Source organism: Xenopus laevis, chromosome 7L, assembly GCF_017654675.1.
Source record: "Xenopus laevis strain J_2021 chromosome 7L, Xenopus_laevis_v10.1, whole genome shotgun sequence".
Lineage (NCBI taxonomy): Eukaryota > Metazoa > Chordata > Amphibia > Anura > Pipidae > Xenopus > Xenopus laevis.
The window spans coordinates 22,809,660-22,836,542 of NC_054383.1; the positions used below are offsets into that span (position 1 = coordinate 22,809,660).

Here is a 26,883-nt window from a genome sequence, read left to right on the forward strand (position 1 = left end):
GACCTTGTGTGGAGAGTGTCGACATTTTTCGTCCGGCGAGATCGGTCGTTTGGTCGCCAGGTTAAAAGATTTCTGTCGGCTGCCAATAATATCTCTGCGTGTATTGCCGATCGTACGATTTTCAGTGGGAGACTGTCACTAACTTGTCGGACATAAACTCTCGTGCGATTGCTGTCAGGGGCAGAACATAGGCTCATCTGTTCTTTTACTACTTTATTTGATCGGAATGGTTAGTGGCAGGTCGGGAGATGGGGAAGTCCAATTGTTCCTATCACAGTTTAAAGGGTAAAAATAGAACAGGGGCCCAGGGGAATGTGCACTAATTAATATGGCCAAGTCAGTAGCACTTCCATTATACCTTAATATATTTTTACTTAGCCTTAGGCTCCCACAACCTCCTTTTTGTGGTTAAAAATAGAACATATTGCATGGTCTCATTTTCCACCAGTTACCTTATTTTCCTTAGTGTGCCACAGTGCAAGAATACTCCAGCAAGGCAGAAGTTTTTCAGACCTGTTGGAAAGGTGGAATCATATGACGGGGTCACACAGAGTTACTGAGCTCTTAAAGGAAAACTATACCCCCAAAATGAATACTTAAGCAACAGATAATTTGTATCATATTAAGTAGCATATTAAAGAATCTTACCAAACTGGAATATATTTTTAAGTAAATCTTGTCCTTTTACATCTCTTGCCTTGAGCCACCATTTTGTGATGGTCTGTGTGCTGCCTCAGAGATCACCTGACCAGAAATACTACAACTCTAACTGTAACAGGAAGAAGTGTTGAAGCAAAAGACAGAACTCGGTCTGTTAATTGGCTCATGTGACCCAACATGTATGGTTTGTTGGTATGGTTGTGAGTACAGTGAATCGTATGATCCCAGGGGGCGGCCCTTATTTTTTTAAAATGGCAATTTTCTATTTATGATTACCCAATGGCACATACTACGAGAAAAGTATATAATTAGGAAAATGGTTTATTTACATGAAACAGGGTTTTACAAGAGTTTTTTTTATGCAATATCTTTTTATAGAGACCTACATTGTTTGGGGGGTATAGTTTTCCTTTAAGTATGACCCATTCTATTGCCAGTGCATGATTCTTGAGATGACATGACTGCATGCTAATTATATCTTAGCAATAGGTGAAGCCGAATCAGCCTAATTAGAAGAGCTATGTATATACTTTTGACCATATAGTGTAAAGATAGGCAGCTTTTAATAGGTAACAATTTACATAGGGCAACAAACATCCCTGCACTGAGGGTGCAATAACAATACTTTCAGGAACAGCAGTGCAATCCGTATAACCTGCAGCTGCAGTTAGTTGCGCAACACTACACATACAGCTATATCAGGTCATGCACACAAGCTTCTAGTTTGACAGGAGAGCTGCAAGGGGTGGTTCATCTTCAAATTAACTTTTAGCATGTCATAGAATGGCCAGTTCTAAGCGGCTTTTCAGTTGGTCTTCATTATTTATTTTTTATTGTGTTTAAATGATTTGCCTCCTTCGTCTGACTCTTTCCTGCTTTCAAATGGGGGTCTCTGAACCCATCGAAAAACAAATGCTCTGTAAGGCTACAAATGTATTGTTATTGCTACGTTTTATTACTTGTCTTTCTATTCAGGCCTCTCCTATTCATATTCTAGTCTTTTGTTCAAATAAATGCATGGTTGCAAGGGTATTTTGGTCCCTAGCAACTAGATTGCTAAAATTGCAAACTGGAGAGTTGACAACTCAAAAACCACAAATAAAAACCAATTGCAAATCGTCTCAATGTCACTCTACTAACTAAGTTAATTTAAAGGTTTACAACCCCTTTAATGGTGGTTCTGTTTCCAACACCAGTATGGAATGGGATCCGTTATCCAGAAACCCATTATCCAGAAAGATCAGACTTATGGAATGGACTCCATTTTATCCAAATAATCCAAAATGTTTAAAATGATTTCCTTTTTCTCTGTAATAATAAAATAGTAGCTTGTACTTGATCCAAACTAAGATTTTAATTAGAATAATTAATCCTTATTGGAAGCAAAACCAACCTATTGGGTTTATTTAATGTTTACATGATTTTCTAGTAGACATAAGGTATGAAGCTCCGAAAGATCTGTTATACAGAAAACACCAGGTCCCGAGCATTCTGGATAACAGGACCTATACCTGTACTACAATCCGTGTATTTAGGGTTAGGAGGTGCCCTTTAACTTGGACAATACATTAGAAATGTTAACAAAGGCAAATCTCTCCCAAAAATCATGAATAAATGTGATCCCTATACTATAGGTCTTGTATTGGCCAGAATCAAGTCTTCCTAATCTAAAGAACAAGACAACCCCTAAAGCTTGATCAGAACCCCCCACATCTGTGGTCAATTCAAGCTAAATAATAGGATGTGTCTGATGTTTTGTCACCCATGTGGGAATACATTTCAGAAATGTAAAATTCCCTTCATACTTCAGTAAGCATACAGTATTGTGCATATGAGCAGGTGCTTTATAAAAGAACAAAGTACAGGCATTAAAGAAAAAGCTTTTTTTTTTTTTAATTCTGACAACCTTTTTTGGCTCTTAGCCTATACGGAAAAACCAAATAACGTTTACAATTACGTAATATTACTTATATTACTATGAAAAAGATTCTCGACACAAAAATGACAACTATCAACTATCTATTCTTTGAAAGAATTCTATTAGTCCTTTTTTATTGATATTAGTGCAGAATGAGGTCACTGATCTTGAAAATCCTCTTCTGTTCTGTTATAGTGCAGCAAGTTTTCATCCAGCCCGTAGCTTTCTATTAATTGTGAGAGAGTGACCTTGTTATTCTCGGCTATTAAAGCTGCTTGAAGTTCATACAGTGACAGCTGGCTGCTCTTCCGCCATTTTTCTATCAGAGACTGTAATTCAGACAGATTGTTCTAAAATACAGAGAAGAAAGAGAAAGAATGACAATGTAGAAAACAGCTGTCTTAAAGGAGAACTAAATCCTAAAATGAATACGGCTAAAAATGCCAAACTGTATATACTGCACTTATTGCACCAGCCTAAAGTTTCAGCTTGTCAGTAGCAGCAATGATCCAGGACTTCAAACTTGTCACAGGGGGTCACCATCTTGGAAAGTGTCTGTGACACTCACATGCTCAGTGGGCTCTGAGCAGCTGTTGAGAAGCTAAATTTAGGGGTCATCACTAATTATTCAGCAGAACATGAGGTTGGTCTGTAATATAAGATGATGCTACAGGACTGATTATTAAATTCTGATTCTAGTTGCACTGGTTTCTGTGCTGCCATGTAGTTATTATCTGTATTTATTACTAATCGGCCTTATATTGTGACATTTCTATTCTATGTGTACTGTATATTGTGAGTGGGTCCCTAAGCTCAGTAAGTGACAGCAGCACAGAGCATGTGCAGTGAATCAGCAGAAAAAAGATGGGGAGCTACTGGGGCATCTTTGGAGACACAGATCTTTACTGCTAAAGGGCTGTGGTTCCCTTGGGCTGGTAAGAAGCCCAACATATAATGTACAACATTTCTAGCTACTGCTTCAGTTCAACTTTCCTTGTCCTTTAAAAGGGTATACCCCCCTTTTTCAACATTGGTTCAATGAATACTGTTTGTGCTAAACAAAAGTTGTACCTATTGTTTGAATTAGGATATATCTATGTTTTTTGCACTAAACAGGGTATTTGGCCTTTTTCAATGTTGAAAAAGGGTGGCATGCTGTCCCTTTAAGGCCTTTAAAATGAATACAGGCATGGGATCTTAGAAATCCACTAGCCACAAAGATCTTAAATCCAGAAATGCCTTTCCCCATAAAGTCTAGATTAATCCCCTTCTGCTTGATAAGATAAAAGCCTTGTATTGGTTATCAGTTAACCTTCCATAAATCCATGATGATGACAAAACAATTGTGTTGTGTTGCTCCTAATGTTTTCAGTAGATTAATGGCACATAACCAAGTTCATGGGATTTGGTCCTCATGTTTTCCCTTTGCTCTAAATGCGGCCAAAACACCCCAAAAAATATGCCAAAACCTCTTCATGCATCAGTTTTACTAAGGAAAAACTGCAGTGGGCATAATGCCCATAAGTGTCCCATATACCACGGCACAGGGTGTTCCAAATGACAGAAAGACCCTTTATCTGGAAAATCCTAGAACACAAACATATCAGATTATAAATCCCATATATGTATAATATATTGAAAAATACCTCTGCAGTAACTTGAGACAAACTAAGGTTAAAAAAAATCTGTTTTCTTTTAGAAAATAATAAAAATTATTAGAAAATAAATTTCAGAATGCCAAAAAAATCCAAATTTTTAGTGGAAAATTAAAACCTATATTTTTTTTCGGGATTTATTATACCCAGAGGATTGATATAGTCAGAATCCAAAAATTGTGCATCTCGGACCTGCCATGGTTGCATATAGGACTATGGGAGAAGTCCTGAAGATATCTTGATCTGCACTGGGGTTTGTGCATTGTTCCAACGATTTCATGGTTTTCGGGCAGAAATCAGCAAAAAAAAATTGCAGTTTTCGGGTGGAAGATCCAAAAAAATTTGTATGATTGTTTTTTTTCTCGAGATGTTTTCAGGTTTTTTCCCGCACAGGAAATTTTAGGGAAAATGTATTGATAAATAAGGGGAAAAAACCCATGCGGATATGGTCGGAGTAGTTTTCAGAAAATAATGAGATATATTCGGACTTTGATAAATGGGCCTCCCCGTAATTGCAGTAGCAACCTTAAGAAGCAGCTTAAGGAATAGGATATGGGATCGGCATATAAAACTCAACAAAAATCTGAAACTTCCTGTTGTTTTTTCTTGTATCAGAGGGTTGCCACTAATTCCGACTGTACACTAGCTAAATGATTCCCAAAATATCCATTCCCCATGCATATCTGTACAGGAGCTGGAGGGCTGTCAGCCTTATGTAAAATGTGTTCTCTATATAAATGCCAATGTCACTGTGCATATGTATTAGTGATGTGCGGGTCAACAATTTCTCGACCCCACACCTGACTGTAACCTGCCCCCTCCCAATCCGCACCCAGTCCAGCCTGCTGCTGCCCCTCTATTAGACTACTAATAGACCCGCTCCTGACACACAGTGACGTCACAAAAGGGGCGTGTCCAAGTCTATACATTTTGTCGGTGGAAGTGCTAGGTCGTGGGTGGGGAGAGCAGGAGAAGAGCTCGACCTGGACCCGCCCCAAAGATTTTGAGCAGGAGTCGGCCCAAACCTACCCGACCTGCGGCAAAGCCGCGGGTTTCTGGCCGGCCCACACATGACTAATATGTATGTGTGCCAAAATGTTACGTTTCCATGTGCACCTCACAGCCAAGGGCAAGCCATGGATGCAGAATTATTCCTTCTTTAAATGGCTGCCATAAAAGAACCTGCCAAGAAGACTTATTTATAAAGTAAGTATAAACATACAATAAAGGACAGACCTTAGCTCTGTAGAGCTTCACCATTTTCAATCTCCTCAAAGTATCTTCTTGCTCCTCCAACTTCTTCAGCAGTAACTTCTTTTCCTGAAGCAGCTGCTTGTGATCCTTGCAACGGACAGGCGAGGAAGCTTCAGATGAAGTCCGGCTGTCTAATCTGCAGATGTCTCCCTCAGAAACAAGATCAACTTCGATTTTTGTAGCATTCGGTTCGGAGTCTTCGTGTGGTGGCAAATTATTATTGGGACAGTCTGAAGAACTTTCATTTTCTTCACAATCAACTTTCAGTCGTTTTGCCACCGAAAATGCAGCATTAAAAGACCTTCGGGTTTTTCTGAGCCGTTCTCTTAGTGTTGCACTCATAGGCTATAAAGAAAATTGTTGATAACAAAAGTAATTTGAAGAATATAGATCAAATAAATGTAAATATAAATCTATACCCAGCGCTGTACAAATTTACAGTATACTGTATGTAATAACACACATTATGCAATCAATGTTCTTAAAACCCCTAAGGTGAATATTTGTAATGTTCACTAATAACTAGTCATAAATCTTTATTTTATCTTTTACTTACAGTATGAAGGGCTCAAGCTTAAAGGGAATATTCCCTACACTTGTCTTGTTAATATATAGTGAGTAAAAGTGAAGGCATCTAAATGCATGTTTTATCCCATAATGTTCATCATCATTTATTTATATAGCGCCGACAAGATACGCAGTGCTTTACCTTAGTTATAACAAACAGGGAATAAATGGTGGATAACAAACAAGGGTTTACAGAGTACAATAGGTTTAGAGGGCCCTACAAATTATAGTTTCAATTGAGACATTTGGATTTTAGAAACAATTTTGTGGTTTATGATACAGTAATGATTGATTAAGGTACATTGAATAACCTTTTTTAAACAGGTGGTTCTTTAAGGAGCGTTTGAAAGTTTGAAAAGAAGGAGAAAGTCTGACAGCTCGAGGCAGAGAGTTCCAGAGAAAAGCAGAAGCCCGAGAGAAGTCTTGTAGACGAGAATGGGCAGGAGTGATGAGAGGAGAAGCCAGGCAAAGATCAGAAGCAGAGAGAAGGTTGCATGAAGGAGAGTATTTGGAGATCAGAGATGAAATATAGGGATGGGCTTCATTGTTAAGGGCCTTGAATGAGTAATTTGAATTCCATTCTAGAGGAGACTGGGAGCCAGAGAAGGGACAAGCATATGGGAGCAGCTGATGTTGAGCGGTTAGATGGTTGAATGAGTATAGAAGCCGCATTTAGAACAGACTGGAGTTGTGAAAGGTGACTTGTTGGAATACCTGCAAGGAGTAAGTTGCAGTAATCAAGGCGGGAGATGATGAGAGAGTGAATAAGTGTTTTGGTTGATTCTGAACTGAGATATGGTCGGGCAATGTGTTTGGATGTGTGATGAAAAAGACAGATGAGAGTGTAAGATGACTCCTAGGCAGCGTGCCTGTGTGGTGGAATGAAAGGTGGTGTTGTTTACTGTGAGCGATATCTGAGGGACAGGGGAAGATCTTGGAGGAAATATATTGAGTTCTGTTTTTGAAAGGTTCAGTTTCAGGTGGCGCTGTGACATCCAGGAGGAGACAGCAGAGACAGTCTGTAACTTGGGAAAGGACAGTTGGAGAGAGGTCAGGAGTAGACAAGTAGAGTTGGGTGTCATCAGCATAAAGGTGATACTGAAGTCCAAACGACTAAATACATTTTCCTAGTAGTATAGAGTGACAACGGCAGGGGGCCTAGAACAGAGCCTTGAGGAGGCGCGAGGGTATGGGGTCAAGAAAGCTTTTAGGTAAATCAGTATTTTGAAAACAGTGGGGGGGGGACACATGTCCCTTCATCAAATTAAAGCTCTAAGAAAAAAGTGGACCTGTCACCCAGACACAAAAAGCTGTATAATAAAGGTCCTTTTCAAATTAAACATGAAATCCAGTTTCTATTTTTTATATCTGTTGTAAGCTCATTTAAAAATCTCAGCTGTCAATCAAATATTGTCTGCCCCTCCTCTATGCCATAGAGGCGGGGCAGACAATTACTTTCACTTTCCATTCAGCACTAGATGTCACTGCTCTCCCCCTCATTCTCCCGTTCTCTTCAACGTTTAATTGTGTAGCCAGGACATGGGGATGGACATCAGGTCCCCCATTCTGGTGCACAAACAAGATTCTGAGATGATACAAGGCTTGTCTTAATAACACTGTCCACAAAATGGCTCCTGCCTGCTTGTTATAATTATGAATTCCCAGACTGAAGAAAACAAGATTCAAATAATTTATATAGTGTAATTAAAGTTCATTAAAATTGTGATTTTAAATAATTTTTAAGTTATTTAAAAAAAAAAAAAAAAAAAATTTTTCAATATTTATTATACCCCTACCCTAAAAATAGCTTGAATGCAAAAATACACCATCAAAAAATCTGTTGAGGTCAATGGCAGAGGTCCATTGAACCATTTGAAGCCATTAATAATAGCCTTCATGATGATCGAGTTTTCGGTTCGAAATTCGAACAATTTGAGCAAGTCGAGTTTTTTCCCACTGTAAACTCATTCAAGTTTTTTAAGTTCAAGTTTTTGTTTTGTTTTTTAAATTAGAAACCATTCGAGTTGTGAGTTGAGGTAAATAAAACTCTAAAGTTTTACCTTTGATAAATAACCTCCTTAATTTTTGTTTATGTTGACATTTAAATGAAGAGCTATATTTTCTTTCTTCTTTGATGCCATGATATTTTACAGCTGAATTTGATGTTTACAAATGATATAGAGGCCTGCGATGACAAAAAATATGTCATTACAATTGGCAACATATAACATATAACCAGAACTAAAGGAATATATACCCAACGGTGGCTGACTATTATTTGTGTTTTCATATGGCCAGTCAGATATATACACATTTAAAAGAAACTCGAAAATGAACACCCTGCTGGTCCCGAAAATCAGCAACACCATCACGTTCTTTTATAAACCTGGAACATGTCAGATACATCATTTACAGGCATTTCAGTTACATCTCCTTACCTGCTTAGGAACAGTATCCTTTGGAGAGTCAGGAGAACACAGGTTTGATTTATAGAAAGATCCTTGATGTGGGGATGTGGACTCCATTTTCCATTTTTACTTTACCTATAAAAAAAAAAAAAAAGAGAATATTAAGTGTAATCCACCTTTAAGTTAGCATGGAATGTGTTATAGAACGGCTGATTCTTAGCAACTTTTTAACTGGTCTTCATTTTTTATTTATTATATTTTTTTTATTTAAACCCCTGGCCACCAATGTAATATTTTAATACTACATAGGCCCCTGGCCACAAATGTTTTTTTTAAAAAAATATTCTATGGGGCTCCTGGCACAAATGTTTTTTTTTTGTTAATTTATAGGTTGCATTGACCACCAATGTTTTTTTTGAAAACTTTTATGGGGGGCCCTGGTGCCAATTTTTTTTTTTTAACTTATATGGGGGCCCTGGCCACCAATGTTTTTTTTTTTTTCTTATATTTTGGATTCGGTTGAACCCCCAAATCCTTCGCAAAAGATTCGGCCATATACCCAACCCGAATTTACATATGCAAATTAGGGCTGGAAAGGGGAAACATTTTTTACTTCTTTGTTTTGTGACAAAAAGTCACAAGATTTCCCTCCCCACCCCTAATTTGCATATGCAAATTAGGATTCGGTTCAGCTGGGCAGACGGATTTGGCTGATTCCGTGCATTCCTACTTTTTATAACTTGGGGTGGGGGGTTTACCGGTTTTTGTGCCCTTTTTACTGTAGTGTGGGGTGGGCAGGATCTGGGGTGTGGCTTAGGGGCTGGGACCAGGTGGCCCTGAAAATTTTGTTGTACAGGGCCCCCCCATGATTTCTAATGGCAGCCCTGAACCTGTCTGATTGAATGAACATCTGATCACCATGGTACGAAAAATGTCGGGACAATCAACACACGGTCCAAAAATCTTATGAGTCTTTGTTTCATAGTTTTGATAGTATTTTTGTGTCTATGGCCAGCTTAACTCTGCCTGACCCTTAAAATTGTCCACTCCCACACATTGGGGCACATTTACTATGGGTCGAATATCGAGGGTTAATTAACCCTCGATATTCGACCATCGAAGTCGAAGGATTTACCGCATTTAGTTCGATCGAACGATTCAAAGGATTTTAATCCACCCATAGGCTTACATTGGTGCTCGGTAGGTTTTAGGTGGCGAAGAAAGTAGTCAAAGTTTTTTTTAAAGAGACAGTACTTCCACTATCGAAGTCGTAGGTCGAAGTAGCCAAAAAAAAAAACTTCGAAATTCAACGTTTTTTTCATTCTAATCCTTCACTCGAGCTAAGTAAATGTGCCCCCTGGTGTCTTATTACCCCCTCTTTTTCTTTTAGCTCTAGAATCTCTTTTGTAGATCAGTATTTGTATGTGATGGGTATCGGAACATACCTCCCAACTGTCCCTTTTTCGGAGGGACAGTCCCACTTTTGACAGCTCAACCCGCAGTCCCTCGTTTGTACTGGAAAGTCCCTATTTTCTCTGCACTGAACAGCCAGAAAAAGAAACAAAGTTTCTAACTTCATTGGCTTTTAGCAGAGATAACAACTAACAGGTGCAAATAAGATACTTTGTAAAAAATTTAAGACACAAAAAAAAACTGTTTAGATAAGGAGAAATTTTCAAACTTTCACAACCTGCCAAATTTTGTAAAATGAACATGGTAATTAGGGGGTGTGGCCACATAAAGGGGCGTGGTCACAAACATTCGCTGTTCTAAGTGGGGAAAAAATGTTTGTCCCTCTTTTTACTTGACATTTACAAAATGTTGGGAGGGATGTACAGTATTCTGTATCACAGCACATCAGAGGATGTTGGTATGTAAACCAACTTGCTTGTTCTATATAAATAAAGTATTTTACTCAAGCTTTTTGTGTGTAAAAGATCCCAGACTAGATGTTACACTGATTTATATAAAGGGCAAATATGTCCACAGCTAATGCAGCACGTGGAGCAGCTCGTTCTCTCTCTCACACTGAACGTTTGAGGACGGAGTCGTGGAGGGATATTGCAGGTTAGAACATAAATTGCCGCCTGGTTACAGCGGGTCATAATCAGCTTTATTCTCGATCTAATAAATATACCAAATAGACGTCATCACACTTTCCTTTTATTGCGCATCTCATTCGCCTACAAAGCACCAGATTCCATCCTTACCTCCCTCTCCTACAGACACTCTCTGCACTGTGTTTACTTCCACCTGAAATCGAGCGGGAGACATTTCCTTTCCCCCTCCCCCTGCAATCCAATTGGCTGCTCGTAATCGGTCACGCATGGTGCGCGCAGCCTCCTCTCCCAGAATTCCACGCGAAACGCTTTTTCTTTTTGGCTGTGAAAGCGGCGAAGTATCGAAACCCGGAAGTAGAGGGAAAGATAAACCCGCCTTTCTCTTTGTGTTTATCGTTATGTGTGCGCTGTGCTAAAGAACTGTGGAGATTTGCCAATTCCCTGTCATGATTAGTTTTTCTTTACGTTTACAAGCAACGGTTTAAATAATATTCACCTTGTGCTCAAAAGAGTTCTTGAAAGGATTGTGAATGACGAGCAGGGTTGTGCACTTTATCATAAACCTCTCCTGTAAAGCTGGGAGACATTTCCATCAATAAAACGTGCACTAAGCATTCCCTCTTTCACAATTATAAACATTTCCGAAGGCCTGATAGTTCTGTGTCAATGTAAATTACCATTAAATGCAAAATTGGTTCTAGACTGTAGCAGAAATCAGTTTGTTTCATGAGTCAGAACCATTAGTGCAGAGAACACAGCCAAACAGAAAGTGATTTTAATAACTCATGATCTTACATACCAGTGGCGTAACTACCGGGGGAGCAGGGGGTGCGATCGGGTCAGGGCCCGCACCCCCTCAGGGCGCGCCACTGTGTTCTTGGGAAAATGCGGCTGTTTCCGGGTGTTCGGAGGGGGCGGGGCTGGCTGCACGTCCCGCGCCAGGGCCCGTCCCCCTCTAGTTACGTTTCTGTTACATATATGGTTGCCACCCGGCCGGTATTTTACCGGCCTAGCCGGTGAAACACCTGCCAAGGCCAGGGCCGGTATTACAAATTTACCGGCAATGTAGCTGGTAGTAAATTTGTAATACCCCTCGGTCCGCCCCTCATCCCCTGTAAACTTAGCTTGTCCTTCGGTTTTTGTCCTGGCCACACCGTGGCCCCGCCCTTATGCGTCACAACCCCGCCCCCTTTGACGGCACACCACGCCCCTTTTTTACCCGCCCCCCACCAGCCGGAATTTTTTTTTGCAAAAGGTGGCAACCCTAGTTACATAGTAACAGTAATTTAAGTTGAAAAAAGACACACGTCCATCCAGTTGAACTCTTTAAGTCTATATAAAGCCTGTCTAACTGCCAGTTGATTCAGAGGAAGGAAAAAAACAATTTGAAGCCTCTCCAATTTGCCTTAGAGGGGGAAAATCCTTTCTGACCCGGAGATGGCAATCGGACCAGTTTATTGTAAAGTTGCTTTGTATAGAGAATATACATTTAAGTGCAATATATTAAAGGAACAGTTCAGTGTGAAAATAAAAACTGGGTACATAGATAGGCTGTGTAAAATAAAAAAAATTCTAATATAGTTAGTTAGCCAAAAATGTAATGTATAAAGGCTGGAGTGACTGGATGTCTAACATAATAGCCAGAACACTACTTCCTGCTTTTCAGCTCTAACTCTGAGTTAGTCAGTGACTTGAAGGGGGGCCACATGGGACATAACTGTTCAGTGAGTTTGCAATTGATCCTCAGCATTCAGCTCAGATTCAAAAGCAACAGATATGACCCATGTGGCCCCCACTCAAGTCTCTGATTGGTTACTGCCTGGTAACCAATCAGTGGAAACCAAGAGAGCTGCAAAGCAGGACGTAGTGTTCTGGCTATTATGTTAGACATCCAGTCACTCCAGCCTTTATACATGACATTTTTGGCTAACTAACTATATTAGAATCATTTTTTATTTTGCACAGCCTATCTATTTACCCAGTTTTTGTTTTTATACTGAACAATTCCTTTAAGAGGCATTCAAGAGACACTAAAGGAAGGATATTCCTGCCCTGAATTCACCCCTGAAGTTGCTGGACCATTGCACCCAGAAGATTTTAACAAAAAATTTAGTATCCAGGCAGTTTTAGTCTAGTAACATTTGGCTGGAGCTATACTTTGGTTTTATGTGCCCTTTAAAGGAGAAGGAATAACATTTTGCAACTGGGGTGCCAGTGGCGTAACTACCAGCGGTGCAGTGGGTGTGTTCGCACCTGGGCCCACACCCCCATGGGGCCCACTGGAGCCGCGATAACGGTTATCGCAGGAGGCTGGGCAGGGGGGATTTTACAGCTCGCACGATTAATAGGGGAGAGGGCCCAACAGGAGGGCCCAGGTGCCCGTGCTGTACCAGGGCCCACCGGTGAGTAGTTACGACACTGTGGGGTGCCAAAAGTTAGGCACCCCCGAGTGACTATTTTTTTTAACAAATATTTTTTATTGAGTTTTTTGTTACATAAAGGAAAAGAAAACTAAAACTTTATAAAAAAAAAGGCACATCAAGTTAAGCATTACAGTTAGGCAGGCTGATAATTCTAACATACTCTAGTAACATGCATCATGGGATTGTATTTATATATTACTGTGAGCATATACAGGTTCCAATAAATGCCATTCTACACCATGTGTTATACAGTGACAGTATATTGTACAATTAAGTCCTCCCTGTTTGTATACCATCTAATATAAGACATTGACTGTGTGCCTTTAATAAACTATTTTTAACCAAACCTGCTGTCATTCTCATTAATTTGTTAGCGAAATCCAGGAGAGTGGAAAATAAAAGAGCAAAGGGAAAGTAATCCATATCATATACAGGTATACAAATTTATCCCTATTCCTCTGGAGATGTTTGTCTACCCAAACGACCAAATTTTTTCAAATTTGTTTGGGCTTCCACGTTTGTAAAAGGTGGTTCTGTATAAGGGAAGCCTTTAGTTAACTGGGTCAAGCAATTGACGGGGTGTGGGCGGAAGGCTAGACTTCCACTTCATGGCATCAGTCTTTTTACATGTATAAACAGGTAGGTTAACAGATGGTTTTCTGCTGTAGAGGGGGCAATATCCCCAATTTGATTTAGAAGTAGTGCTAGTGGGTCCATTGGTATAATGAGGGCTAAAGTGTGACTTGCTTCCTTTGTTATCTTACTCCAATAGTTCTGGATATGAGGACACTGCCATACCATATGAATAAAGTTGGCTGGTGTGAATCCACATTTAGAGATCTGGTATGCTATTGTTTATCTTATGCAGCCTATGAGGGGTCAAGTAAGTCCGGTGTAAAAATCTAAATTGTATCATCTTATCCCTGACACTAATTAGAGGGGTATAAACTGATTCAAGGAGTTCTGGCCATGTTTCAGTGTCCAAATTTGGTATGTCCATTAGCCATTTCTCCTTCAATTTCGGCAGAGGGTCTTTATTTATTTTGAGGAGTGTGTTGTAAAAAAGCCATAACTGTTTGTCTTGGATGGGACGGTTTAGCGTTCATTCCAATTGGTTAGGTGTAGTGTCTAACACTGCAACTGCAAACTGAATTTTGCAGGTACCGGAAAAACATGTTATGTGAGAGGGTGAATTTCTCCTGCAAAGCTGCGAGGGTTAGAAGTCTACCCTGATCTATGACATCTCCTATGTATTTAATTCCCCTGGAAGCCCAGATCCTAGGGTCTGGGATAGTTCTTAATTGAGGGAGATTTGGATTGAACCATAGTGGAGTATATTGGGAGCACTGACTGCGATTCGTAGGAAAAAGGTGATGAGCCGATCTCCAGGAGGAGACAGTCGCCTTCATGAGAACAGTAACCCCCTCATTTTGCTTAATACCTCTGTATAACAAGTTTTTTAATGCCTCATAAGAGCCTACCAGGGAGGCCTCTAAATTAGTGGCGGCATTGCCCTGGGATGGAATTGTCGCATGTACTACCTTGGAGGCTAAATAGTATAGGGTAAGGTTTGGAGCAGCCAGATCAATATTTGTATCAATAGGGAGTTGTAATTTTGAAAGGGAGTTGTAGTGTTTAAAGATATAGATAAGAAATAGATTTATACGCCCTAGAACAGTCAGTGGAAGGGTGGACCAGATCGGAATTTTGGATTCCAGATTGCGTATAAGGGGGTATATAATGAGGTCTTGAAATTTTCCTACATCTTTGTGTCGGAGTGACTATTTTTACTTACCTGACACCACCATGGGCCTGTGCTCTGATAAGCAGAAAACCGCTCCAGCCCAGGGTTTTTCTAGCGAGCACCACAGAAAGATCTTCTTCCTGCTTCTTAGGCTTTCACATTTCCCAGGGCAGACGCATTTTCGTTAAAGTCCGGCTTTCCGCTTTACTGCACATGCGTTACTGCGTGAAGACCCGAAGAAGGAAGGAATAAAATATTTGAATGTAGGGATGCATTGAATCCTGGATTCAGTTCGGTATTCGGCCAGGATTCGGCCTTTTTCAGCAGGATTAGGATTTGGCCGAATCCTTGTGCCTGGCCGAACCAAATCCAAATCCTAATTTGCATATGGAAATTAGGGACGGGAAGGGAAATCATGTAACTTTTTGTCACAAAACAGGGAAGTTAAAAAAAATGTCCATGTTTTCCCTTCCTGGCCCTAATTTGCATATGCAGATTAGGATTTGGTTCGGTATTCGGCCAAATCTTTCATGAAGGATTCAGGGAATCGGCTGAACCCCAAATAGTGGATTTGGTACATCTATAATTGAATGCATAGTAAGTTACAAAACTATATGAGTTTGTGCAAGCATCTTTTTGTTTTAATCTAATTGCCCTCTATGAGGAGGTGAACAGGAATCTAGACCCTGGAGTGACAGTGGATATGAACTACTTAGACTTTGCTAAAGTAATTGATAGTGCACCACACAGGACGTTACTGGTTAAATAAAGGAAAAATGACTTGGAACATACCATTTTTGCTTGGAAAGAGAACGGGCTGAAGGATAGATTATAAAGAGTGGTGGTAAATGGAACAATTTCTAATTGGACAAGTTTTGATAGTGGAGTTCCGCAGGGGTCTGCCCTCAGTCCGTTGCATTTAAATTAGTTTATTAATGACCTTAAGGTGGGCATTTAATCTCTATTTTAGCTGATGCCAAATTACTAAATTGTGCAAAACTATAACCACTGAGCATGCTGCAACTTTGCAATTGACTAAATTTGAGAATTGGCAACAAATTGGCATATACGGTTTGTTGATAATCTCCAGGTTATACACTTGGGTAGAAAAATAAAATGAATGAATACAAATGGGCATTTATTTGAGGGATGGAAGCATAATTTTGCTTCTTGGTAAGGCCTCACCTTGAGTATGCAGTGCAGTTATGGTCTCCAGTTCTTTAGAAGCATGTTAATGAGCTGGAGAGAGTTCAGAAGTGTTAGGGTTGCCACCTGTCCGGTTTTGACCCAGACAGCCAGGGTTTTTGAAGGGCTGTCCATGTGAAAACTGCCTGCGTGGTTTTCTAAATTAGGAGACTGACGTGGCAATTGGGCAATCGTCATGTCATAGTCCTGCCCCACCCTACATGTCACATCCCACCCTGTTACATCACAGCTCCACCTTCTGTTGTGTCATGGCCCTGCCTCCCATTACATCGTCCCACCTCCCCGCCCAGAGTTAGTCTGGAGGAAAGGTGGCAACCCAAAGAGGCGTGCAACTAATGAACTTTCATTTGAAGCATCCAAAATAGTTATTTTTATGGTGAGGTTATAGACTACGTTGGGCAGCATGGTGACTCAATGGGTAGCACTTATACCTTCCAGTGCTGGGGTCTTTTGTATGGGGGTTTCCTCCCACACGACATAAACAATGACTCCTGCTAAAACTGATCAGTCTGTGTGTGAATGTGGTAGAGACCTTAGATTGTAAATTCCACTGGGACAGAAAATTATGTGTTTAAATGTGTCAGTGCTATATAAATAACAGATAATAACTGCAATGCTGCCCTGCAGATGTGCGCATGGTTTGGTAATAGCATGTGTTTTGCCTGTGTTGGCTTCTTAAACTATTTGAAGAGCTCTGAATATAGATTTTTATATACTGCTGAAACATGGCATTGCTTTGCTTCCTAATATAATCCTTTATTTCTTTACACATATCCAAAAAGGATTAGGCAGCAGGTAATTTCGAGGACAGACCAGACTCTGTGTGCTCTGTGTGGTTTTGTTTTGACATGTCTGTAGATGATTGAATAATAGAATAATTGTGGCTGAAAAGAAGAACATCACGTGGATTCATCTGAAACCCCACGTGAAACTTTTTTCTTTTTTAATAACTCCCCCTGTTTAAAGTTAGGGAAGAGGGGACCTAAATCGCCAAAAAAGAAAACTGTGACCATGAGGTTAACTAGAACTGGTAACAATCTCTGATCTGTGGATTCTGGGAGTTGTAGTTTATTGACAGAATATGGAACACAGGTTGAACAACCTTAACAAGCAGATATAGAATGGAATGCAGTGCAATGGGGAAACCTACAAAGGATAATTAGTAGGGATGCACCGAATCCAGGATTCGGTTCGGGATTTCGGCCAGGATTCGGCCTTTTTCAGCAGTATTCGGGTTCGGCCGAATCCTCTCGTCGCGTCGGATGAGAACAAGCCGCACTGTGGAGTTCAGCCCTAAAGTATAATGGATGGGAGCTCAGGCAAAGTACCCTTTCCATCCTCTAAGTGTTATCAGGCAAGAATCACATGAAACATTCAACTGCATTTTAATGCAATTCCCATTGCCAACAGGGAGAGGCAGTGATGATGGGAAATTCCAGGCTTAACACAATATGAAAACATTTATTGCAAAAAACAAGAACTTGCTAGGTGTGCCGCAGGCTTACCTGTCTGAGTACCCTTTTGTATTCCGCTGCTATACTTGAATTCAGAAATTTGAAAACTATTTTCTTTGCTCTGGTTCAGCCAAAGATATTGGGGTCATTTACTCTGACCCCAATTGCAATGCAAAGCGCACATCTTAGTGCTCATTTAAAAAACACTTACATCAAGGGACTGGCTGTGCACATAGTGTTGGATTTTACCTTGGTGGTAAAACAATTCTATTGGGTTTATTTAATGTTTAAATGTTTTTTTGGTAGCCTTACTTAAGGTTTGGTGCTCAAAAAGGAAATTGAAAAAAAAATAGATCCATATAACGTAATAGATCCCATACCTCTATAAAAAGAACACATTTCCCTTTGAAAGCACAAGAAGTGACTCCAAAGAATATAAGGCTAGGGACAAACAATGTGGATCTTGGTCTGTGGAGAAACGCAAGCCGAGAATCCACTCCTCCGCTGCTGCCTCGGCTTAGGTGCAGACAGTTGCATTCGATTTTGGAGCGAAATGCAAAATCTTGCATTTCGGCACATCGGACAGCAGCAGGAGAATGGGTTCTCCGTGAGGCTGAGATTTGCCTCGTCTGTCCCCAGTAGCAAAACTTATCTAGCCTGGGCCCGGGTATTTTCTAGTAGACTTAAGGTATGAAGATCCAAATTACGGAAAGCTCTGTTATCCGGAAAACAATAGGTCCCAAGCAATCTGGATAACAGGTCCAATACCTGTATTTAGTTTATCATATTCTACTTAAAAAAAAAAAAAAAACTTTTTTTGTTTAAAGCAGAGTATTTCAATCAGCCTGGTGGGGTGGATGTCACAATGGCACATGATTAATCTTGATAGTGCTCACGTTGCACTTTATCATTGCCCCAGGGAGGAGGAGGAGGTTTGAGAAATGCCTCACCAGCTGCTAGTCATATTCTAGCTTCTCTATTTTTCCTAAGGCCAGGTTTTTGCTCATAGCAAACCTAAAAACATCTCACTGCTGCGTTGTTCTGACATGTTAGCAAGCATTTGATAACAAAAGGCATTAAGGGGACACTTGTTAGCAAGAAAATATGTATCAGTAACTAAGAGCCTCTTGTTCCAAGCGGTTCATGGCTGCAAATAAATTGACCCAGGATGTTTTAACATCAGGTCTGGTACCTTAACCTGGGAATAGCTGCAGTCCTCTTTATATTGATGGAAATGGGAATCCTTATTATATCCCACACTTCTGATTACTGATCATTAACACCGATGAGGTTTAGTTAATAGGAAATAGCCAAAACAATTCCGGCTATTTTGTCACTGCAGCTTCTCCTGGGAAAATAAAATCGGACAAAAAATGTGCAGAGGTGTCCATTTAAGGTAATAATGACTTGTATCCACTTCTTTCAGATTATTATAGAGCCGTCTGTGAAGCTTTATAGGAGACACAATTGGAACGTCACCCAAAATGCTCTTTCTTTCTGTATTATGGATACCCTGGAGATACATGCAGAGGTTTGGGAAATTTGGTACACCTACAGTCTAATTAACCTGTTTCTTATATATGGTCATATAAAGTTATGCATGAACTATTATTAGAAAGAAATATTTTGGCTTTATTTCCAGTATTTGCCTGCCCCTCCTCTCTTACTCTTTCATTAGTTTCTGCTATAAACGCCTTCTCATCCCCTCACTTTGCATGTATGAAGTTCCTTGTCTCCTGTGATCAAAATGTAACTAATTCATCTCTTCTTTTCCTATAATATGGTCCTGTGCTGCCACCATCTAAAGTTGATCACACAAGTAAAGATCCACTGGAGAGATTGCACCCACACACGGCCAAATTTGGGTGATCCAATCATTTGGCCTTCTAATTGCTATCAAATAGCTACTGAATTTATGGATACGGGCTTATTCTGTAATTTGAATCTCCATATCTTAAGCCTACAAAAAAATAATTTAAACATTAATCAGACCCAATAGGATTGTTTTGCCTGCAATACGATTAAATTTTAGTTGGGATGAAGTATAAGATTCTCTTTAATTATTACAGGGAAAAGGGATTTTTTTTTTTTTAATTTAAATTATTTCATTAAAATGGAATCTAAGGGAGATGACCTTCCCATAATTTGGAACTTTCTAGATAGCGGGCTTCTGGATAACATATATTTGCACATACAATACAGTGTTTTACTATTCCTCCACTGCTGGTCCTTGTGTATTATGTGGTTTAACAGGCCTGTAAAAAAGGAAACAAAATTGTGCAAGCTATTGAGCCAAAATGTGACTCAGCTGGAGGAGAGCCGACTACTTTAACATTGCCAAGACTCAATTTCCTACAAAACCTTGCATTTTGTGAGTGGCAAAGGGACATTACTGAGACTAAAATATTTGACCAGGAAGTCTTAGTAGGCAGTCAGATGATGCAAGTCACATAAATGATTCATTGCAATGGTTTATATATGGATTTTCATGCCTTTCTTGCAAGAAGAAATATATTTATGATACATGTGCATGTGCACTGGAAGGCAAGTTCAGATCAGCTTCCAGTATGCATCCTCCTGTTCAGCAAAGAGGGTCAGGGAGACATGGACTGGAAGTGACACGACTAGAGATGGAGCCTACCAACTGTACTGTACAGTCCTGATTACCGATCAAAGGAACAGATGGAACCACTGGGGAATTTTGGGATTTTTGAAAATCCCTTGGAGGGCCAAATCCACCGTTCTGATTTTCATAGTTAAGTAGGGTTGGAAAAAGACCATCAAGGTCAACACTTTCATATGAAATCCAGCGCACATACCTATACACTCTCACATCTATATATACCAGTATCTATATTAACTGTAGATTTTAGTGTCACTATATCACTCGGATATACTGCTTATCCAAGATATCATCCAAGCCCCTCGCACCTACACTGCTGTAAATGAAAGTTCTGTTCTTTTAATCTAAAGGGTGGCCTCTGGTGTGGTGATCCATTTTATGGAAAAAAGATCTCCTGCAATCTGTCTATAATGCCATTTAATGTACTTATAAAGAGTAATCATGTCCCCTCACAATTGTCTTTTTTCCAGAGAGCATAACCCCAATTTTGACAGTCTACAGTCTTCCAGGCCAATATGTCTTAATTTATCCATTAATCTTCTGTGTGGCACTGTATCAAAAGCTTTAGCAAAGTCTAAGTAGATCACATCCACTGCCATCCCCTAGTCTAGGTTCCTGCTCAATTCCTCATAAAAGACAAATAAATTAGTCTGGCAAGATCTGTTATACATACTGTGAAACCATGCTAGCACAAACTCATAATATTATATTTTGCAAGGAAGTCAAGTATCTTATCCCTTAATATCCCTTTGAAAAGTGTTCCTACCACTGATGTCAGACTAACTGGCCTATAGTTTTGAGGCTGAGACCGGGATCCCTTTTTTGAATAGTGGCACCACATTAGCAGTTCGCCAGTCTCTGTGCACCATGGTTCAAGGGGCCTCTGCTATTGACTTCTATATAACCTACAAAGGTTTTAGCTGGAATATTTTCGGATTCAAGATATTTTCAGTTTCAGGATATAATAAATCTTAAAAAAAAAATTTGAGTTTTTCTAACCTGAAAATTCGAGTTTTGACTGAAAATACCCTTGAAAACTCAAATTTTTTGGGTAAAACCCGACCTTTGATAAGTAACCCCCTAAGGGTCCCATCTCATGCTGCTTAATTTTTTTAATGTTTATATATTTAAAAAAAAAAATCATTTGGACAGAACCACTCTCCGGTTGTGTCTTGTATCTGTAATCAAAACTGTGAAAGCTCAAAACTTAAATCTTGTAATATTCCAATTCTGAGGATACCACTATTTTTCGTTGTTAATAATTTCTGAAAAACTTGCATGCAAAGATAATCATCATCTTTCCCACTGCAGCTATATTTCTACCAGACATCTTTAACTTGTGTAAAGAGGCAAAAAAACCATTTCAACACTCTAAAGTAATGAATGTAGCTTAGGGCTCCCATGAAGAATTTATGTTGATCAGAGAGCACAGGACTCTAGATTTATATCACTGAAATACATAGTAGGCTTAGGTTGCCTTTAAATCTTCTTCTCTCTCTCATACTCCTAGAATGTGTCAACAAATGACCGTGTTACCAGGAAAGCAGTATTACACCCGTGTGCAAACTGTCCTCTGCTGGGAAATCTGTGAACTTGCATGGCTTGAGATGCTGGCACAGAACCCAGCCTTCAACAGGAACAGAAGATTTTATACCTGCAGTTACAAGTTTTGTGACTTTGCTAAACTGATTCATTTAAAGCCATACCTTGGCATGCACCATGAAATAAAGATGACCATAGACTTATGTGCAAAAGCAGGAATGAATGTCTAGATTCTGCCATTCTAATGGGCTTGTAAAATGAGCTATTGTTCAGCCTTATACATATGTCCAACGGGCTCTGGGACATTTTGCTTTTTAAAGAAGGGGCATTCTGACCCAGGGTAAAAGATGGGATTTTAACTTATTGAGTAAGGGAATAGCCAAGCTCATCAAATTTTACTGGTACTTTTGTATTATTTTGAGCCATTATTTTACATTTTAAGTGGCTTAATCAAAGAAAGTTTTTTCCAACTGATTAAGTGAGTGAAGTCAGTCATTCAGTAATCACAGAATACATGACAAGTATAACCAGTGCCAGAGCAAGGGGTACGCAGAAGAGGCACGTTCGTAGGGCTCTGGCACTCTCACGTGTGCGCCATCATGTGGGAGGAGGGCAAGATGGCTTGGCCCGGCTCTGAGTATAACTGGTGTACTGTAGCAGAGGAATCTCATTTCAGAATATTGCAGACAATATTAGCAACAACTATGAGGTCACAGTGTTATTTACGTAACAGAATGCAGTGTGCAAAAATAGGCAGCCCTGGCCAATTTTTGGAGTGCAGAGACCTTTGGCGACTTCAACCAATACAACGCTGACTGCATTCATCATTGCTGAATTGATGAGGGGGCAGGAGCTCGGTGGCATGTAACCCCTCCCACCCTTACCTGTACCCTAACCTGTGTGTCATCCAGGTCAACCAGTTAGAGAGTCCTTGTCCTTGTCCTGAAAATCTGGTGCAGGTGCTTGTTAGGGGCACATGTGCTTGTACATCAGCTTGTAATAGAGGTATGGAACCTATTATTTGGAATGCTTAGAACCAGGGGTCTTTCTGTAATGTGGTCCTTTGGAGCAGATATAGATGCCCTGAATATTGAATTATTCCTTCTGGCTAACAGGAACTATCTTGGTAGCAATCACCTTCAACTAGGGTTGCTACCTGTCTGGTTTTGATGTCACAAGGGTGGTCCAGTGACATCACAATTCCGCTCCATGACATTGCCCCCTGCCCTACTTTTGACCCCACCTCATAATGAGGTAGCAGGTCCATTGGCTCTGGTAGTCTATGAGATCCATGAGTTTCAAATATATTTCTATTGTTATTTATTAGTAGTGAATTATGCTTTAATCCCAGCTAGTTCTAATTTACACCCTCAATCATTACATATAGGAAAGAGGGGTTTTACATGTTTCCAAATAAGTCATTTATGATTTTATTTCTTTGTACTATAATATGGCCCACTCCTAGCAATGCATACCTCTCGAATTTATCGTGGATAAAAAGGGCAGGCTGCATTGGGGGAGTGTCTGGGCATAACTACTGTAGGTATGGTGGGACAGAAAGGAATGGAGAAGACACAGATATATAGAAGTAGAGACTAGATTGGAGGGTGGAGATATTAGGATGTGGTAATACTGAGAGTAAAACCAAAGAGAATAACATTAGAAAGGTGGAGCTGGAAAGAAATCTAAAAAAATAGAATACAATATGAAAAGAGAAGCAAAAGGGGAGCAAGAAGGATACAATTAAAGTAGAAGATTAATTAAATGAAGGGAGAAGAACTATAGTTTGGTGAACTTTTTGCCTAATGTGTATTAGTACTTCAGCTACGACAGTATTAGTACATTGGGACCAAAGGTTGTAGCAAGTAGATGAAAGAGAATATCATAAACAATGAAATATTAAATGAGACACATCTCAAGTTACCTTCAAATTTATACAAGACACTTTCTTATAGAGCAGGTTCTAGAATATCTTTCTCTGGTTAGATTTAGTACAGTAAAACTTATCACAACTAGAGGTTTGCAAATTATTTACATCTGGTTCAGAATTTGGTTCAATTTAAGTATTACAAAAATACTGCAAAATATTTATAAAAGAGAATATTCCGTTTCTGCAACTACTCTCAGATATCTGCTGATTTTGTTGACTCTCATATAATATCTGAATTTGCTTGGTAATTACAGAGGTATCTGGGCATGGCGGATGAACTGTGATGAAGGCGTCAAGAGAAAGGTGTTCTATTTAATACTGTATTCCATATCTAAGAGAGTTTTGGAGGTAAGTTCTACCACTGTTGTTGACAGAAGATTATTCCTAAATGTTTTTCAGTGAGGTCATTTCATTAACTCAATGGGTCTTGCCCAAAAATCCAAAGGTTTACTTGGCTTAAAACTATAGTAAGTAATAGGCTTCAATTGTTCAAGGTACATTATACTAAGTAGCAAATATGGGTGATAAGTATCATTATAGTTTCCAGTGTAAGGTTCCTATCATATTCACAAACGCTAGGGTCAGTTTTATCAGGAACCAAGAGTAATATATAAAACTAAGAATCTTTTAAGACATTTTATGTAAAATAGTATAACAAGGGTACATGTTTATTTCATTTAAGGGTGCAACAAGCATTCTACAGTTTTTGTCACCAATCTGACCTGTTGGTGGCACCATTTTACAGGGACTTTCATTGAGATAAAAACAATCATGGCTGTTTCTAATCAAGAATAATTTCAAAAACATAAAAATATGAGACACATTGCATAGTGTAACCTATGCGAATACATTTTATTTGTTACTCTAGAACAAATATGAATCTTCTTCGCACATAGGGGCAAATATACTAAAGGGCGAAGTGGCTAACGCTAGAGAAAATTAGCCAGCGTGACGTCATTTTGCCACTTTGCCGATTTACTAAAGGGTGCTGGCGTAAATTCGCTAGTTTAGTGGACCTACTCTAGCGCTACTTCGCACCCTTACGCCAGGCGAAGTTGTGCTGTGGCAAGGGACTTAACTATGCTAATTCACTAATTGCAAAGTGCAGAAGAGTAGATAGGGATGGTTTAAGTCCCAAAAAAACACTGGCATCTTTTACTTTTTATACGGTGATAGGCTGAAAAAGATCGAATTTTTTTTTTAGGGTACCCTCCTTCCCCCCTACATTTGATAACATATGGCACCTAAACTATACTGTGGGCACATGTGTAGGACATTAAAAAACATTTATCAAACGGATCCTGTCAACAAAACGCATCAGTTAATAGTGCTACTCCAGCAGAATTCTGCACTGAAATCCATTTCTCAAAAGAGCAAACTGATTTTTTTATATTCAATTTTGAAATCTGGCATGGGGCTAGACATTTTGTCAATTTCCCAGCTGCCCCCAGTCATGTGACTTGTGCCTGCACTTTAGGAGAGAAATGCTTTCTGGCAGGCTGCTGTTTTTCCTTCTCAATGTAACTGAATGTGTCTCAGTGGAACATGAGTTTTTACTATTGAGTGCTGTTCTTAGATCTACCAGGCAGCTGTTATCTTGTGTTAGGGAGCTGTTATCTGGTTACCTTCCCATTGTTCTTTTGCTTGGCTGCTGGGGGGAAAGGTAGGGGGGTGATATCACTCCAACTTGCAGTACAGCAGAAAAGAGTGATTGAAGTTTATCAGAGCACAAGTCACATGACTTGGGGCAGCTGGGAAATTGACAATATGTCTAGCCCCATGTCAGATTTCAAAATTGAATATAAAAAAAAATCAGTTTGCTCTTTTGAGAAATGGATTTCAGTGCAGAATTCTGTGGAGCAGCACTATTAACTTATTCATTTTGAAAAAAAAGTGTTTTCCATGACAGTATCCTTTTAAGGTTCCTTGGCCTTGTGTAGTGTAATGTGTTTGCTGCTGCATATACGGCCATTGTACTTTAACTGCACGCCATATACAAATTTCCAATCGCTAGCGTAACTTCCAACCGCTGATTGTAACATCGCTATCGTAACTTTGCAAACGCTCGGTGACTTGTGCGCAACTTCGGATCTTCGTGAATTTGCGCAGCCCTGGCGAATCTACGCCTGGCAAAGTCAACGCTGGGGCAACTTCGGAGGTAAGTTAATTTGCCCCATACTGTTTATCATAGTAGAGTCCTTTTTGAGAACATATAACTTTTATAGCCAGCGACTGTCATAGAATCATCTTTTAACTTACAGTTGGGGGGGTGAAGTACAAGCAACATTTCCCTACCTTGGATTAGTATCTGAAATCACTTTGGCTGTACATTTAAAGATACCAACCCCAATAATTAGAGCCTTTTAAAAAATAAATTAATATAATTTCATATAAACAGGGACCTATATTAAAATTAATTCTATTACATTGCTCAAGATGATGGGAAGATGGGAAGAGACAGATAATATTCCAGCATCCCATAAAGATTTATATTAAAAAGTAAAGATACATTTAACAACATATGCTCTAGGGAGCCATCTTGGACAGGAAGACACTGGCAACAGTTATTGTTTTACATTGTCTTAGTGCCAATAAAGCTGCTTGGAAACGTCTACTGTGTTACTCTGATGCGCTTAATGGTACTGCATTTTTGTGGAATGTGTTTTCATTTAAAAAGGGAAGTGTCATTGCTTTTGCCTGCAAGTCTCTACTAGATTTGCAGGAGCTGCCCGAGGAAAGCAGGTGCAAAAATGGTAAAATGAAGAAACAAATATGTAAAGAATCAGACAAGATAATCAGCTGTTACTCCTTTGCAGATTTTGAAAAATGCATACTTTTGGTCGGATTCATGTAGCAAAGATGTGAAACGCTGGGTCAAATACAAATTAAAATGCTGATTTCCAAAAACATTCGGCTTCTTTTGTCCTTCAAAATTAGATGATGCTGAACAGAATATGCATTGCTATACACGGCTTACTTTTACAGTTACTATGTGTATGCAGCCTGATATTTTATTGAAAGAATATTCTATTTGAGTGCAGTACAATCTATGTAGGGTGTAATTGTCAAATTTATTAAAATCAGTTCTCTAAAAAAAACTTCCACATTGATGTCTCTTCCTGTTCTCTGGTTCTGACTCTTGTAACAATGCAACAAAATCATAAGTGGCATCTTGCAAGGCCTGGGCAAGACAAAAATAAAGGCATAGATTCCTATTTTGTGACTCAACACTGACCCACCAAAACGCAGTCCTACCCAAATCTGTGTTTACATATTTAAGATGCTGGTTCGGGTCCTTTAGCTCAAAATAAAATTAAGGATTGCACACTCAGTCTTTAAAGATACAAAAATAATTTTATTAGACACTTACATAATAGCAGGTCGCCCTACGCGTTTCGACCACATGAGTGGTCTTCATCAGGGGCCAAATATTATACAA

The 26,883-nt window shown here is 39.5% G+C and overlaps 1 protein-coding gene across 4 annotated transcripts; it reads right to left on the reverse strand.

Annotated features, from left to right (window-relative positions):
• Positions 1–2,490: 2,490 nt before the first annotated feature.
• On the reverse strand, positions 2,491–15,960 carry sfr1.L (SWI5-dependent homologous recombination repair protein 1 L homeolog). Of its 4 annotated transcripts, XM_041568540.1 has the most exons (5): positions 15,875–15,960; positions 14,741–14,910; positions 8,493–8,597; positions 5,470–5,832; positions 2,683–2,928 (listed from the first exon to the last, which is right to left on the reverse strand). In XM_041568540.1, the coding sequence occupies exons 3-5, from the start codon at positions 8,577–8,579 to the stop codon at positions 2,737–2,739; spliced, it is 642 nt and encodes a 213-aa protein (XP_041424474.1). In that variant the 5' UTR covers positions 8,580–8,597; positions 14,741–14,910; positions 15,875–15,960; the 3' UTR covers positions 2,683–2,736.
• Positions 15,961–26,883: the final 10,923 nt, after the last annotated feature.

Coding starts and splice junctions, on each gene's coding strand:
- sfr1.L (XM_041568540.1), bottom strand. CDS start 8,579: ATGGAGTCCACATCCCCACATCAAGGATCTTTCTATAAATCAAACCTG. Junction 5,833..8,492: donor AGGATACTGTTCCTAAGCAG/GTAAGGAGATGT, acceptor TTTTCTTTATAG/CCTATGAGTGCAACACTAAG. Junction 2,929..5,469: donor TGAAGCTCTACAGAGCTAAG/GTCTGTCCTTTA, acceptor TCTGTATTTTAG/AACAATCTGTCTGAATTACA.